This window comes from Scyliorhinus torazame, chromosome 9, assembly GCF_047496885.1.
Source record: "Scyliorhinus torazame isolate Kashiwa2021f chromosome 9, sScyTor2.1, whole genome shotgun sequence".
NCBI classification, from domain to species: domain Eukaryota; kingdom Metazoa; phylum Chordata; class Chondrichthyes; order Carcharhiniformes; family Scyliorhinidae; genus Scyliorhinus; species Scyliorhinus torazame.
In genome coordinates, this window is record NC_092715.1 from 62,423,070 (window position 1) to 62,439,445 (window position 16,376).

The 16,376-nt window shown below is 49.1% G+C and overlaps 1 protein-coding gene across 1 annotated transcript in view; it reads left to right on the top strand.

Moving 5' to 3' along the window:
* ap3b1a (adaptor related protein complex 3 subunit beta 1a) overlaps positions 1 to 16,376 on the top strand; it is a 411,535-nt gene that overhangs the window by 242,330 nt on the left and 152,829 nt on the right. Inside the window, exon 21 of the mRNA XM_072516008.1 lies at positions 16,256 to 16,331. Coding sequence (XP_072372109.1) covers positions 16,256 to 16,331 — 76 coding nt within the window. The remainder of the gene's footprint in view (positions 1 to 16,255; positions 16,332 to 16,376) is intronic.

The following is a 16,376-nucleotide window of genomic DNA, read 5'->3' on the forward strand; positions in this document are numbered from 1 at the left end:
ATACGGCAACATCTTCATGCACAAGTTTGAACAAGACCTACTCACTGCACAGGACCTTCAACCGACGTTATACACCAGATACATCGGTTACATTTTTTTCCTTTGGACCCACGGCGAAGAATCACTGAAACGACTACACGATGACATTAATAAGTTCCATCCAACCATCAGACTCACCATGGACTACTCTCCAAAATCAGTTGCATTCTTGGACACACTCGTCTCCATCAAGTGGCCAACTCAGGTGGCAACACTCTGCTGTCAGTTCCTGCTCCCAGCAACAGAGAATGTTTTAAAAGCTGAGTGGGAAAGCCTTTTGAGCAGTTTCATGGTTGACTATTTAAAAAAGAATCAGAACTCAGTTTCACTGCAATTTCTACACTTCAAGAGTCGTTTGCTGAAAAGTAGTTTGGGATATCCTTTGATCATGAAGACTACTTAGGACTTCCGTTTGCGGCCATGCGGAGCTAAGTCGCACATTGGGCAGCTCCCGCAAAAAACGGACTTTTGGGCTCTTTTCAGGGCCCCCAACAGCATTTTTTCGACGTTTCCCGCTGTGGGAAGGAGAGTACAATAGTTCCCCAACAGTATATGGCTTTTACCAGGAGCGGGGCGACTAAAAAAGTGGTGGTGGACCCGAAGAAGGTGCGAGGGACGAAGAACAAAATGTCGGCGGGCAGGGACCAGGCAGCGTGGATGCAGTGGGCGCAGGAGCAACAGGAGGTTATCCAGCGCTCCTTTAGGGAGATTAAAGCGGACCTGCTTGAGCCGATGATGGCTTCTATTGATAAGCTGCTGGAGACACAGACGGCCCAGGGGGTGGCGATCCGCAAGGCCCGCCAAAAGATCTCCGACAACGAGGACGAGATCTTAGGCCTGGCGGTAAAGGTGGAGGCGCACGAGGCGCTCCACAAGAAATGGCAGGAGCGGTTCGAGAAGATGCAGAACCGGTCGAGGCTGAAGAACTTGCGGATTCTGGGCCTCCCAGAGGGGCTGGACGTGGGGGCCTATGTGGTCACCATGTTGAACTCGCTGATGGGAGCGGGGTCCTTCCAGGGGCCCCTGGAGCTGGAAGGGGCCCATAGAGTGCTGGCGAGGAGGCCCAAGGCTAACGAGCCTCCGCGGGTGGTGCTGGTGCGGATTGGTTCGCTGATCGGGAGTGTGTGCTCAGGTGGGCCAAGAAGGAGAGGAGCAGCAGGTGGGAGAACGCGGAGGTTCGAATATACCAGGACTGGAGTCCGGAGGTGGCGAAGAGGAGGGCCGGGTACAGCGAAGGCTGTGCTGCACAGGAAGGGGGTGAAGTTTGGCATGTTGCAGCCAGCGCGACTGTGGGTCACCTACAAGGACCGGCACCATTATTTTGAGTCTCCGGAGGAGGCGTGGGCCTTTGTTCAGGCCGAGAAGTTGGACACAGATGGAGGGTCGGGATGGGCGTTTGGGGATTGAGTTGATATGTTACTTTTTATGGGGGGGGGTCCTTTGCTCTTGCTTTTTTTTTCTTTCTGGTTTGGTGAGGGTGGTTAGGGCAGGTTGGACTGTTTTGGTTGGGTTGGTCTGGGGGGCTCTTGGAGGGGGGTAAGCAAATGGAACAGGGGTGGATGCCCGGCAGTGTGATGGGGCCCCGCGGGGGAGGGGGAGGCCCGAGTCAGGGGTGAGGGACTGGGCCTGTAAAAGGAGCTGTGTCAGAAGTGGCGGGGCCGGGTAGGTGGTAAGCGCGGGCTTTTTCCCGTGCTGAAGACTGGAGGGGGTGGGGCCAGGGCGGGGAAGCGAGGGTTTCGAAGGTTGCGAGTAGGAGAAGAAGGGTCGATCTGAACTTGGCCCCTATCTTTATAGTTCCCAGGGGCTTCCCACCTCGCGGGGCGGACCTTGACCCTGGTCCCAAGTGATTGGACTTGGTCCCAATCACTGGGTTCGATATGCTCCAATAATGGGGCGATTCCTTGATCGGGGGGGTGGTCGTTCACCTTTCTTTGTCTCGGCCACTGCTGGCGCCGAGAGGTCTGGATCGGCTTTCAATTGCTAATTTGTTGCAATTGTTCCCGGGGATAGCCGATTAAACTGCAGATGGCTGGGTTGATGTGCTGCTATTGGTTGCAGGTATCGATCTGGGCCGACTTCCCCAGAGCCAAATACACTGTTCTGTCTGCAGTTGTCCGTTTGTGCCCTGTTGGCTGATTTTCCCATCAGCCTTTTGAATTCGCCATTTTACATCGGGGTTCAGCCAAATTAATCGGGAATCAGCCATTTTAGGTGGCTACACCACCAACTGCCTACTCTGAACAAACCCTGTCTGGTCCTCCCCAATAACGTCCGGAACACAATCCTCAATCCTGGAGGACAAAGTTTTGGCCAGCAGTTTGGCGTCCATATTCAACAGGGATATCGGCCTGTAGGACCCACACAGCTCCGGGTTCTTGTCCCGCTTCAGAATCAGCAAAATCGTGGCCTGTGACATTGTCGGGGGCAGCACCTCTCTTTCCCGTGCCTCATTGAACATCCTCATCAACACCGGCCCCTATATCCCAGATAACATTGTATAAAATTCCACTGGGTACCCGTCCGGCCCTGGGGCTTTGTCCGCCTGCATGGCCTTCAGACCCTCCACTATCTCTTCCAACCAATCGGGGCCCCCAGCCCTTCTACCAGCTCCCCGTCCACCTTTGGGAAATTCAGCCCCCCCAAGAAGTGCCTCATCCCCCTGGGCCCCGTTGGGGGTTCCGACCTATACAGACTACTGTAGAAATCCCTAAATGCCTTATTCACCCCTGCTGAATCTCCAACCAGGTTCCCATCTCCGTCATTTACTTTCCCTATCTCCCTGGCTGCCTCCCTCTTTCTAAGGTGCTGTGCAAGCATTCTGCTGGCCTTCTCTCCATACTCCTAGATCGCCCCCCTCGCCTTTCTCAGCTGCTCCACCACCCTCCCTGTGGTTAACGAGCCGAACTCCGCCTGTAGCCTCCGCCGTTCCCTTAAAAGCCCTGCTTCTAGGGTCTCCGCATACCTCTTATCGATCTGTAGTATCTCCTTAACCAGTCGGTCCGTCTCTGCCCTGTCCACCTCCTCCCTATGGGTCCGTATTGAGATCCGCTCCCCTAGCCAGGGTCAATAACTGTGTTGAAGTCCCCTCCCATGACCAACCCTATGCGAGTCCAGGTCCGGTATCTTCCCCAGCATCCTCTTTATAAACTCCAAATCATCCCAATTTGGAGCATACACATTGACTAATACCACCTGCACCCCCTCCAGTTTCCCACTGACCATAATGTACCAACCTCCCACATCTGAAACGATTCTGCCCGCCTCAAACACCACCCGCTTATTGATCAGGATCGCGACCCCTGTAGTCTTTGAATCCAGTCCCGAGGGAAATACCTGACTGACCCAGCCTTTCCTCAATCTAATCTGGTCAGTTACTCTAAGGTGCGTCTCCTGCAACATTACCACGTCCGCCTTCAGTCCTCTAAGATGCGTGAACACACGTGCCCTCTTGACCGGCACATTTAACCCTCGAACATTCCAGGTGATCAGCCTAGTTGGGGGGCTCATTGCCCCCCCCCTTCGCCGATGAGCCATTCCCTTGTTTGTGCCCGCCTCCAGCCCATGCTCCGCGCCTCCACCGGCCCGCCCCCAGGCAACCTCCGCCCCCAACCTCCTCTCTGTCCCTTGGTCCAAATCCCTCCCTCGTCAGCAGAACATTTTCCCCCCTAGTAACAACACTCTGTCACCCAACCCTTTTGATAAAGCGAACATATGCACACCCCCCACTGCGCTTCCGTGAGCTAGCCCGCCCAGCTAGCTTGGTGGCCCCCATCCCTGGCGCCAGATCGTCTCCCACCTATTGTTTCCAACCCTCCCCCCGCTCATACAAACATACTCCAACATCAAACAATCCCCACACAGAAAGACACCAAAATCTAAACAAGCACACCTCCATCCCCCAATAGTGCAAATGAAAACCTTAACTCACTCAGCTCTGCCACTGGTCCCAAATCAATACAGAAGGCATTACAAACAACTTCCACAAAATGAAAAACGAGAAACTTTTTTGTAAAGAACAGAAAAACTAAAAGAAAAACAGCATGCACGCTGCAGCATAGTTCAAAAGTTCTCAGTCCACCATCAGTCCTTTCCTTTTCATGAAGTCCAGCGCGTCCTCAGACTACTCAAAATAAAAGTGCTGTTCCTCGTACATGACCCAGAGACGGGCTGGATACAGCAGTCCGAACTTCACCTTTTTCTTAAAAAGGATCGACCTAATCTGGTTGAAGCCTGCTCTTCTCCTGGCCACCTCCACACTCAGGTCTTGGTAGACCTGCAGGATACTATTGTCCCACTTACAGCTCCGTGTCTGCTTGGCCCACTGTGGAATGCACTCCTTGTACAAATACAAAAAGAACAAAGAAATGTACAGCACAGGAACAGGCCCTTCGGCCCACCAAGCCCGTGCCGACCATGCTGCCCGACTAAACTACAATCTTCTACACTTCCTGGGTCCGTATCCCTCTATTCCCATCCTATTCATGTATTTGTCAAGATGCCCCTTAAATGTCACTATCGTCCCTGCTTCCACCACCTCCTCCGGTAGCGAGTTCCAGGCACCCACCACCCTCTGTAAAAAACTTGCCTCGTACATCTACTCTAAACCTTGCCCCTCTCACCTTAAACCTATGCCCCCTAGTAATTGACTCCTCTATCCTGGGGAAAAGCCTCTGACTATCCACTCTGTCTGTGCCCCTCATAATTTTGTAGACCTCTATCAGGTCGCCCCTTAACCTCCGTCGTTCCAGTGAGAACAAACCAAGTTTATTCAACCGCTCCTCATAGCTTATGCCCTCCATACCAGGCAACATTCTGGTAAATCTCTTCTGCACCCTCTCTAAAGCCTCCACATCCTTCTGGTAGTGTGGCGACCAGAATTGAACACTATACTTCAAGAGTGGTTCTATACAGCTGCAACATGACTTGCCAATTCTTATACTCAATGCCCCGGCCAATGAAGGCAAGCATGCCGTATGCCTTCTTGACTACCTTCTCCACCTGTGTTGCCCCTTTTCAGTGACCTGTGGACCTGTACTCCTAGATCTCTTTGACTTTCAATACTCTTGAGGGTTCTACCATTCACTTTATATTCCCTACCTGCATTAGACCTTCCAAAATGCATTACCTCACATTTGTCCGGATTAAACTCCATCTGCCATCTCTCCGCCCAAGTCTCCAGACAATCTAAATCCTGCTGTATCCTCCGACAGTCCTCATCGCTATCTGCAATTCCACCAACCTTTGTGTCGTCTGCAAACTTACTAATCGGATCAGTTACATTTTCCTCCAAATCATTTATATATACTACAAACAGCAAAGGTCCCAGCACTGATCCCTGCGGAACACCACTAGTCACAGCCCTCCAATTAGAAAAGCATCTTTTCATTGCTACTCTCTGCCTTCTATGACCTAGCCAGTTCTGTATCCACCTTGCCAGCTCACCCCTGATCCCGTGTGACTTCACCTTTTGTACTAGTCTACCATGAGGGACCTTGTCAAAGGCCTTACTGAAGTCCATATAGACTTATGATAGTCATATGGAATGTGAGGGGATTGGGAAGTCCAGTCAAGGGGTCAAGGGTGTTTGCGCATCTTAAAAGCTTGAAGGCAATTACCGAAATGCTGCAGAAGAGTCACCTGAGGATGAAGGACAAGTTGAGACTTAAAAAGGGCTGGGTTAGCCAGGTGTTTCATTCTGGATTTGACAAAAGGGCTCGAGGGGTAGCGGTAATGGTCAGGAAAAGGGTACGGTTCCACATGGAGAAGGTGGTTTCAGATCGGGAGGGTAGGTATGTGATTGTGACAGTTGTGCTGGAGGGGACGTCAGTGGCGCTAGTAAATGTGTATGGTCCCAATTGGGATGATGTAGGATTCGTGAAGAAGGTGTGTGGGGCCATCCCCGACTTGGATTCACACAAACTGCTCGTGAGGGGTGACTGGAACTTGGCACAGGAGACAAGGTTGGACAGGTCACGGACGTGCTCGCTGGTCCTGTCAGGGGGTTGAAGGCGTTGGCTGGGTTACTGGTGGAAATGGGATGGGTGGACCTCTAGAGGTTTCTGCACCCGAGGGAGCGGGAGTACTCGTTTTTTTCAGCGGTCCATAAGGTATACTCGCGTATCGACTTTTTTGTGGTGGGGAAAGTGCTGCTGGCTGGGGTTAAGGGGTCGGAGTACTCGGCAGTTGCAATACCAGATCATGCTCTGCATTGGGTGAATATGGTATTGGAGAAGGGAGTAGTACAGAGGCCGGGTGGAAATTAGATGTGGGACTGTTGGGGGTTCTGTGATAAAATTGAGAAAGTAATTGAAGAATATGTAGGTTTTAACTGCACGGGGGAGGTGTCGAAGCTGGTTGTCTGGGAGGCTTTAAAGGCGGTGGTGAGGTGAGGTGAGGTGAAGGCTAGGGTGGTCAAAGAGGAGAGGTTGGAGCGTCAAAGGGTAATAGATGCAATGTTGGAGGTAGATAGGGGTTATGCAGAAGATGGGGATCCAGCGAAGTTGGAAAAGAGGAAGGAAGTTCAGGCGTGTTTGACAGACTATCTAGCAGGAAGGCGATGCGCCAATTGAGATAAGGGTGCAGGGTGCAGTTTACAAACATGGAGAGAAGGCGGAGTATGTTAGCGGATCAGCTTCGGAGGGCGGCAACAGCAAGGGCAAATTGTTCAGGAAGAAAGGGTAGGGAAGCTGGTGATGGCTCGGGATCAGATTAATAAGGTGTTCGAGGAATTTTGTGAGAAGTTGTATGGGGGAGCCACCTGGGGAAGACCGGGAGATGCAGGAACTTCTAGATGGGTTGGAGTACCCGAGATGAGGGGAGGAGGACAGGGCTACATTGGAGGGGGCGATCGTGGAACAAGAGATAAAAGATGCAATTGGGAGGATGCAGTCTGGGAAGGTGGAAAATTCAAGGATAAGCTGGCACCGCTGATGGTGAGGATGTTTGAGGAGACGGTAGGGAGGGGGGGTGGTGTCGTGTTGGGTGTCTCATTCACTTCGACGCTGAAGTGTTCCTCAAATTTTAGAAGGACCGTCTTGTACTTCGTCTTCGCCTTCCACGAATGCCAGGGAGTTGTAGATGTGGATGGCGTGTTGCCCCGCTGTGGAGAGGAGGAGGGCGATCTTCTTGGTGTCCTATGCATTCTCCCTGTCTGTGGTTTCTAAGAAGAGCTGGAAGCGCTGTTTAAACAGCTTCCAGTTGACACCGAGATTTCCAGCGATTTGGAGCGGCTGCGGCGGGATGATGGTGTCCGTGGCGCAGGATGGTGGATCTCTGAAGAGGTGTAGGTAGGTCTCAGTCGCTGGGGAGTTTCCAAACCTGGTATCATGTCGTGTTGGGTGTTCCGATACACAAACGAACCAACACGGTTGTAGATGGTACAAGTCTGTTTATTATTCTGTACAATAATAACTATTAACTTTTGGCTGTGGTTTGTACTTCACCAGCTAACCTGTGGACCCAGCCCTAGCACTATCTTAGAGAGGCACTCAGCACATGGTGTATGTCTGAGTGGCACGCTGTGACCCCTGTGCTCTGAGCTGTCTCCTGGTAGAATGAGCGGGAACTGTGGTGTTCCCTGTTTTATAGTGCGTGTGCTCTCACTGGTGATTGGCTGTGATGTTGTGTGTGTGTTGATTGGTCCGTCTACCTGTCCATCAGTGTGTGTGTGTGATTGCACCATGATATGTTAATATGGATATCATGACAGGTGGCACCACAAACTTTGGGGCAGGCATTTTAGGATAAGGATCCGACGGAATGTGGGTTATAAAGGCCCATATCACTTTTAAACGTGGACGCAAAGGTGTTGGCGAAGGTACTGGCAGGTAGGATAGAGGATTGATTCCTGAAGGTGATAGGTGAAGATCAAACGAGATTTGTGAGAGGGAGGCAGCACTTTTCGAACATTAGGAGGGTATTGAATGCGGTTATGGCGCCGGCGGAGGGGAAGGAAACAGAGGTGGTTGTGGCATTGGACGCTGAAAAAGCGTTTGACTGGGTAGGATGGGGGTACTTGATGGCAGTTATGGAGCGGTTTGTGATTGAAACACGATTTGTGGACTGGGTAAAGCTACTGTATAAGGAGCCGAGGGCTAGTGTCCGCACAAGTAACGTCAGCTCGGGATATTATTCTCTCCACCGTGGGACTAGGCAGAGATGTCCTATGTCCCCCCCCTGTTGTTTGCACTCGCGATTGAGCTGTTGGCCATTGCGTTAAGAAGTTTGGGGGTATGGAAAGGGATAGTGCGGGGGGGGCGGGGGTAGCGCATAGGGTGTCCTTATATGCTAATTATTTGCTGTTATACGTGTCAGAACCTAGTGTGTCAATAGGGGGAATATTGGAGCTGCTTCGGGCGTTTGGGTCTTGGGGTACATATTAAATCTATTTTGTGGCGCTTCGGCCGGGGGTGGGGGCAGGGGTGGGGGGGCTGCCATTCCGCAGGGCAGGGCCTCACTTTAGATATCTGGTGGTGCAGGTTGCTCGGGATTGGGGGGGGCTCCGTAGGTACAACATTTCTAGCTTGGTGGGGATGGTGAAAGCTGATCTGGCAAGGTGGGATGGCCTCCCTCTTTCACTAGCGGGTCGGTACAGGCGATTAAAATGAACATGTTGCCGTGATTTTTGTTTATTTTTCAGTGCCTGCCGATCTTCCTACCAAAGGCATTTTTTAAGAGAGATTGAAGGAATGATTACCTCGTTCATAGGGGGAGGAAGGATGGCTAAAGTTAGAAAGGTGCTGCTACAGATGGGAAGGCAGTCAGGGGGATTGGGTCTTCTGAACCTGATGTATTATTACTAGGCGACGAATATGAAGAAGGTGTGGAGCTGGGTCCGAATGTGAAGAAGGTGCGTAGCTGAGTCAGAGAGGTGGATTCCCAATGGGTCAGAACGGAGGAGAGTTTGTCGAGGGGGTCGGGATTGAAAGAGCTAGCAACAGCGCCGCTCCCAATGGCCCGTGGGAAATACTCAGGGAGTCCGGTAGTGATAGAATTGTTGAGAATTTGGAGGCAGTTTCATAGAACCTAGAACATTACAGCGCAGTACAGGCCCCTCGGCCCTTGATGTTGCGCCGACCTGTGAAACCACTCTAAAGCCCATCTACACTATTCCCTTATCGTCCATATGTCTATCCAATAACCATTTGAATGCCCTTAGTGTTGGCGAGTCCACTACTGTTGCAGGCAGGGCATTCCACACCCTTACTACTCTCTGAGTAAAGAACCTATATCTATCTCCCCTCAATTAAAAGCCATGTCCCCTTGTGCTAGACATCACCATCCGAGGAAAAAGGCTCTCACTGTCCACCCTATCCAATCCTCTGATCATCTTGTATGCCTCAATTAAGTCACCTCTTAACCTTCTTCGCTCTAACGATAACCGCCTCAAGTCCCTCAGCCTTCCCTCCCAAGATCTTCCCTGCATACCAGGCAACATTCTGGTAAATCTCCTCTGCACCCTTTCCAATGCTTCCACATCCTTCCTACAATGTGGCGACCAGAATGCACGCAATACTCCAAATGCGGCCGCACCAGAGTTTTGTACAGCTGCAACATGACCTCATGGCTCCGGAACTCAATCCCTCTACCAATAAAAGCTAACACACCGTACGCCTTCTTAACAACCCTCTCAACCTGGATGGCAGCTTTCAGGGATCTATGTACATGGACACCGAGATTTCTCTGCTCATCCACCCTGCCAAGAATCTTACCATTAGCCCTGTACTCTGTCTTCCTGTTATTCCTTCCAAAATGAATCACCTCACACTTTTCTGCATTCGCCAGCACTTCAGGTTGGGTGCATGGTCGAGGGAAATGCCAATTCGGGGAATCGCAGATTTGAGCCAGGGAAGTGGGATGGGAATTTTCAGAGATGGGAGGAGAAGGGAGTTAGGGCACTGAAGGATTTATCTCTAGGTGGTCGGTTTGCAGGATTGAAGGTGCTGGGAGCGAAGTATAGGCTGGAGCAGGGGGAAATGTTTAGATACATGCAGGTTCGAGACTTTGCCAAGAAGGATATACAGAGCTTCCCGAAGGAGCTGGCCTCCACATTGCTGGAGGAGGTGCTGACGACGGTGGGACTGCAGAAGGGGGTAGTGTCGGTGGTTTACAGGGTTATTTTGGAAGAGGACAAGGCACTGCTGGAATGGATCAAAGCAAAGTGGGAGGAAGAGTTGGGAGAGGGTATGGAGGAGGGTTCTGGTGTGAGGTGCTCCGTGAATGCCTCCACCTGGTGCGTGAGGTTGGGGCTGATGCAGCTGAACGTGGTATACAGACCGCACCTCACAAAGGCGAGGATGAGACAGCTCTTTGAGGGGGTTGAAGATGTGTGTGAACGTTTGCGGGGGGGGAGACACGTGGGAGGCCATATTCGGGGTGTCAGATCAGCCAGGGTTGGAAGTGGGTGCGATGGCAGATGTTGTAGCCTTCGCATCGTTGATCGCCCGAAGGCGGATCCTGTTTGGGTGGTCAACCTCTCCACCCTGTGGCGGGGGGGGGGGGCGTCCTGCTGGAATTCTTAACTATTGAGAAGGTGAAGTTTGAACTGAGGGGAAGGATGGAGGGGTTCTACAATTCATGGGTTTTATTCATTTTACACTTTCAAGAATTGGATGACATTGGGTTGGGGGGGACTGGGTATGTTGATGGTGACTCTGGGTGATTCCCGATTTCCTTTTTATTTGATGTTTGTGTTGACATGTGGGTTGTTTGGGGGTTGGTGGGAGGATGGGATTGTTGTTGATAAGGGGATTGACATTGTATTTGTTACCATTGATTGTTTGTTGGCTGGTGTAAATTTTGAAGATATTGTGAAAAAGGAGAATAAAAAATATTTATATAAAAAAAAAGAAAAAGCATATAATATGGCGAGGATTAGTGGGAAACCAGAGGGTTGGGGTGCCTTTAAAAGCAAGCAGAGGACAACTAAAAAAAGTAACAAGGGGGAGGAGCTGAAATATGAGTGTAAGCCAGCGAGTAATATAAAACAAGATTACTGGAGTTTTTTTGATTTATAAAAGGAAAGAAAGAGGCAAGAATGACATTGGACCCCTGGAAAATGAGGCTGGAGAAGTAATATTAGGGAACAATGAAATGGCAGAGGAACTGAATAGGCATTTTGCAATAGTCTTCACGATGGAAGACACCAGTGGCAGACCAGGACTTCAAGCGAGTCACGGGCAAAGGTGAGTGAAGTGGCCATCACTAAGGAGAAGGTTCTGGGGAAGCTGAAAGGTCTGAAGGTGGATAAATCACCCTGACCGGATGGACTACACACCAGGGTTCTGAAGGAGATAGCTGAGGCATTGTGGAGGCATTGGTAGTGATCTTTCAGGAATCGCTCGAGTAAGGGAAGGTCTTGAGACTCAAAAATGGCTAATGTAACACCCCTGTTTAAGAAGGGAGGGAGGCAGAAGACGGGACATTATAGGCTGGTTAACCTGACTTTGGTCATTGGTAAGATTTTAGAGTCCATTATTAAGGATGAAATTGCAGAGTACTTGGAAGTGCATGGTGAAACAGGTGATTATGCATGGCTTCGTCAAGGGGACGTCTTGCCTGACAAATCTGTTGGAATTCTTTGAGGAGGTAACAAGGGAGTGAGACAAAGGAGAAGCAGTGGATGTGATCGATTTAGAATTCCAGAAGGCCTTTGATAAAATGTTGATAAGTGGGATGATGCTAAATAAGCTAATAGCCCATGGTGTTAGGGGAAAGGTACTAGCATAAATAGAGGATTGGCTGACTGGCAGAAGGCAGAGAGTGGGGATGAAGGGGTCCTTTTCAGGAATCTAGCTGGTGACGAGTGGTGTTTTGCAGGGGTCAGTGTTGGGATATACATTCGCGATATACATTAATGATCTGGAAGAAGGAACTGAGGGCATTGTTGCTGTTTGCAGATGATACCAAGATATGTAGAGGGACAGATAGTATTTAAGAAGCAGGGAGGCTGCACGGTAGCATTGTGGGGCAGCACGGTAGCATTGTGGATAGCACAATTGCTTCACAGCTCCAGGGTCCCAGGTTCGATTCTGGCTTGGGTCACTGGCTGTGTGGAGTCTGCACATCCTCCCCGTGTGTGCGTGGGTTTCCTCCGGGTGATCCGGTTTCCTCCCACAGTCCAAAGATGTGCAGGTTAGGTGGATTGGCCATGATAAATTGCCCTTAGTGTCCAAAATTACCCTGAGTGTTGGGTGGGGTTACTGGGTTATGGGGATAGGGTGGAGGTGTTGACCTTGGGTAGGGTGTTCTTTCCAAGAACCGGTGCAGACGCGATGGGCCGAATGGCCTCCTTCTGCACTGTAAATTCTATGATAAGGACTTGGACAGTCTAGGAGAGTGGACAAAGAAGTGGCAGATGGAATACAATGTGGAAAAGTGAGAGGTTATGCACTTTGGTAGATACGTAAGTAAAGTCGCCATAGTCCCAGATGACCAAAGGCTGCTTTCCCCATTGAGGGGGAGAGTTGACTGGTAGTGATTTAACCTGAGGATCACCACACCTCAGGCGAGGGGCAAGGTTAAGAAGGAAGGCCTTCATTAATAACTTCAACCGGTGTGGGAATTGAACCCATGCTGTTGGCCTCGCTCTGCATCATGAACCAATTGAGCTAAACTGGTATCTGACTTTGGTCTGAAGAATGGAGGCATAAACTATTTTCTGAATGGGGAAAGGCTTCAGAACTTTGAAGCACAAAGGGACTTAGGAATCCTAGTTCAGCAGCACGGTGGCACAGTGGTTAGCACTGCTGCCTCACGGCACTGAGGACCTTTGTTCGATCCCGGCCCCAGGTCACTGAACATTCTCGCCGTGTCTGCATGGGTTTCGCCCCACAACCCAAAGATGTGCAGGATAGGTGAATTGGCCATGCTAAATTGCCCCTTCATTGGGAAAAAAAGAATTGGGTACTCTAAATTTACTTTTAAAAAGGAATCCTCAATACATTTTTTCCAATTAAGGGGCAATTTAGCGTGGCCAATTCACCTATCCTGCACATCTTTGGGTTGTGGGGCGAAACCCAAGCAAACACGGGGAGAATGTGCAAACTCCACATGAGCAGTGACCCAGAGCCGGGATCGAACCTATGACCTCGTTGCCGTGAGGCAGCAGTGCTAACCACTGCGCCACAAAAAAAAAGGAACCCTAGTTCCGGATTCTCTTAAGGTTAGCATGTAGATTCAGTTGGCAGTTAGGAAGGCATATTGTAGCCATCTGGGATGGCCACGTCCCGATTACAAAATGGACACTTGCAAAGAATGCAGGGAAAATTGGACAATGCTAAGAAACAAGCAGGTGCAAGCTCTGTCTGTTGATTAGAACCTTAAACTCTCAGAAAGGACAAAAGGGAAACATTTAGATACACAATGTTAAGGTGGACTCCCCGGCACCAGAAGAAGCTAAGACAAAGCAGACGAACAGTCACCAGGACACGCCCAGCGATCAGGGAACCACCCCTCTATTGGAGGAAAATCGATACGACTGACTGGGAAAGACCCAATTAGTTGAGGCCAAGTTCAAGGCCCGCCCAAAAGCACGCAAAGCCCTTTTTAGTATAAAAGGTATTCCCCAAGGGAGACTCTTCCTCCTGAATGAAATGAAAATGAAAATGAAAATCGCTTATTGTCACAAGTAGGCTTCAAATGAAGTTACTGTGAAAAGCCCCTAGTCGCCACATTCCGGCGCCTGTTCGGGGAGGCTGTTACGGGAATCGAACCGTGCTGCTGGCCTGCCTTGGTCTGCTTTCAAAGCCAGCGATTTAGCCCTGTGCTAAACAGCCCCTTTGGCTTTGGCTCTCAGCGAAGAGAGAGACCAGCCGAGCAGCTGCACCAGACCAAGTAAGTTCCAAGTCAACGCACGCTACGAGATAGACGCTCTTAGTTGCTACCCTGTAAACAGCTCAACCCAGCAGCCTCAGAACCGAGCAACGGCCATTGTTCCTCTGACTGAGTGGGCACCCGAAGCTAAGTATAGGCTTCAGTAATAGTGGTAGTTTAGTTTGTAGAGTTTATGCATGAGTAGATTTGACTGTGTGTAAATAAATGAGCATTGCTTTTGAACTTACTAACTGGTGTATCGAGGCATTGATCAGTATTCGGTTCTGAACCTTGTGGCGGTGTTGAAAGATACCTGGCGACTCTTGAGCAAACATAATTAAACAGGGCCAAATTAAGAACCAACCAAAGACAGCAACAATATGCAATGTTAGCATTCATTTTGAGAGGTCCAGAATACAAGGGCAAGGCTGCACTGTTGAGGCTGTATAAGGCTCTGGTCAGACCCCATTTGAAATATTATAAGCAGATTTGGGCCTCATACCCGTGGAAGAATATGCTGACCGCAGTGGGAGGACCAGAGGAGAACCACAAGACTGATCCTGGTAATGAAGGACTTGTCATATGAGGAGCGGTTGAGGTCTCTGGGTCTGTACTCGATGGAGTTTACAAGGATATGGGGGGATCTCATTGAAACTTACAGAATACTGAGAGACCTCGATAGAGTGGACATGAAGAAGATGTTTCCACTAGTGGGAGAGACTAGAACCCGAGAGCACAGCCTCAGACTGAAGGGACGATCATTATAAATTGAGATGAGGAATTTCTTCAGCTAGAGGGTGGTGATTCTGTGGAACTCATAGCCACAGAAGGCTGTGGAGGCCAAGTCACAGTGTCTTTAAGACCGAGATAAATAGATTGAAAATGAAATGAAAATCGCTTATTGTCACAAGTAGGCTTCAAATGAAGTTACTGTGAAAAGCCCCTAGTCGCCACATTCCGGCGCCTGTTTGGGGGAGGCTGTTACAGGACTTACTAGTTCTTGACAAATAAGGGGATCAGAGGTTACGGGGAGAAGGCAGGAGAATGGGGATGAGAAACATATCTGCCATGATCAAATGGCAGAGCAGATTCGATGGGCCGAATTGCCTAATTCTGCTCCTATATCTTATGGCCTAACATGCAGGATTGAGGAGGGCTAAAGTATGGGGGGCGTGGGGGGTGGGTGGGAGGTGGTTAGAAACTGGAGAAGTGCCAAGGCCCATGATTTTTCTCCCTAACTCGGCCAGACTTTGCCGATATTTTCAGGAGAGGGAGGACAAAGGGTGGACTGAACCCTGCATTTCGCTAGTGAGATGAGGAACATGTCAAAAATTGTGGCCAAGAAGAGTCACATTTCTTGCAGTGCATTAGCCTGAGATGTTCTGGATATCGATTTTAATTTTAAAATGTATTTGATGTTTAAAACTGCAGAATCTTTTGTTTCCCCTTTTATGTACATTTTAATTTAACCTTTAAATGTAAGCTATTTTAAAAAACAAAAAAAGCATTTTAATGCTCAGGATGGGACACGTCACTACCGAAGAGCATACATCTATTTTTTGTGTGCTCCATATCAAGTCTTCCAGGTTAGGTGCACCTTGAAGTTTTATTTTGCATCCAACTTTCATTGCTCATCCCAGTGCTATGCTTTAACCTAAACTTCAGAAGAATTTTCTGATGCTCTAGTGTGACATTTCAATTTCTCACATCAGCTATCCTGAGACTGCTAACTAATGGACTGTTTTCTTTTTGCTGCGGACCCTTGCTCTCCTTAAAACTGTATTGAGACTGTCCAAACTCATTTTCCTTGGGATCCTTCCTGGCGTCAGTAAAAAGTGACTGTCATCTCATCAGTTTGGATAGAATTCAAGTCCAAACCCTAGAGAGATTGAAGTGTGCATTTCTAACCAAGTCTACCAACAATTCGTCTAACATATACAGCAGCAACAAAGAAAAGATGTTGAAATTTTTAGATGAAATTACTGGAACATCTTGTATAAAATGTTATATTCTTGATTGAAAAATGCAGAGCCCAGGGCTATGCAATCTGACAGTACGAACCACGGCCCTGTAATTTTTAAGATTTACACAAAAATTAATACTTTGTAATATGTAATATATAAGCCTTTGTTGAGCTGTATTTATAATCGCATGGTTTCAGTAATGTTATGGATACACAGGTGAGAAAGGGATATAAGAACTGCTAACCAATGTTCTGTCTGCAATTTTAGCATTCATTGTGGATGACTGCAGAGTTGTTTTAAGATTTTGATCTTTTGTGTATTGTATTCCTATGTAGTTAACATTTAGCCACTGTATTTAAATGCAAATTTTATTTTATATTCTTTTCTCAAGTGATCTCAAAAGTAATTGGGGCTGATGAGGGAATCTATTTGTTTAACAGAAAGAAGGGAAAAGTGCACTATCAGTAGCCAAGGCTGCTATCAAGCAGGAAGTTTCGCTCCTAGATTTGTTTGATTGTAAGTATTGATACTAAAACATGAAAAATAATGTGTTGGAACTGG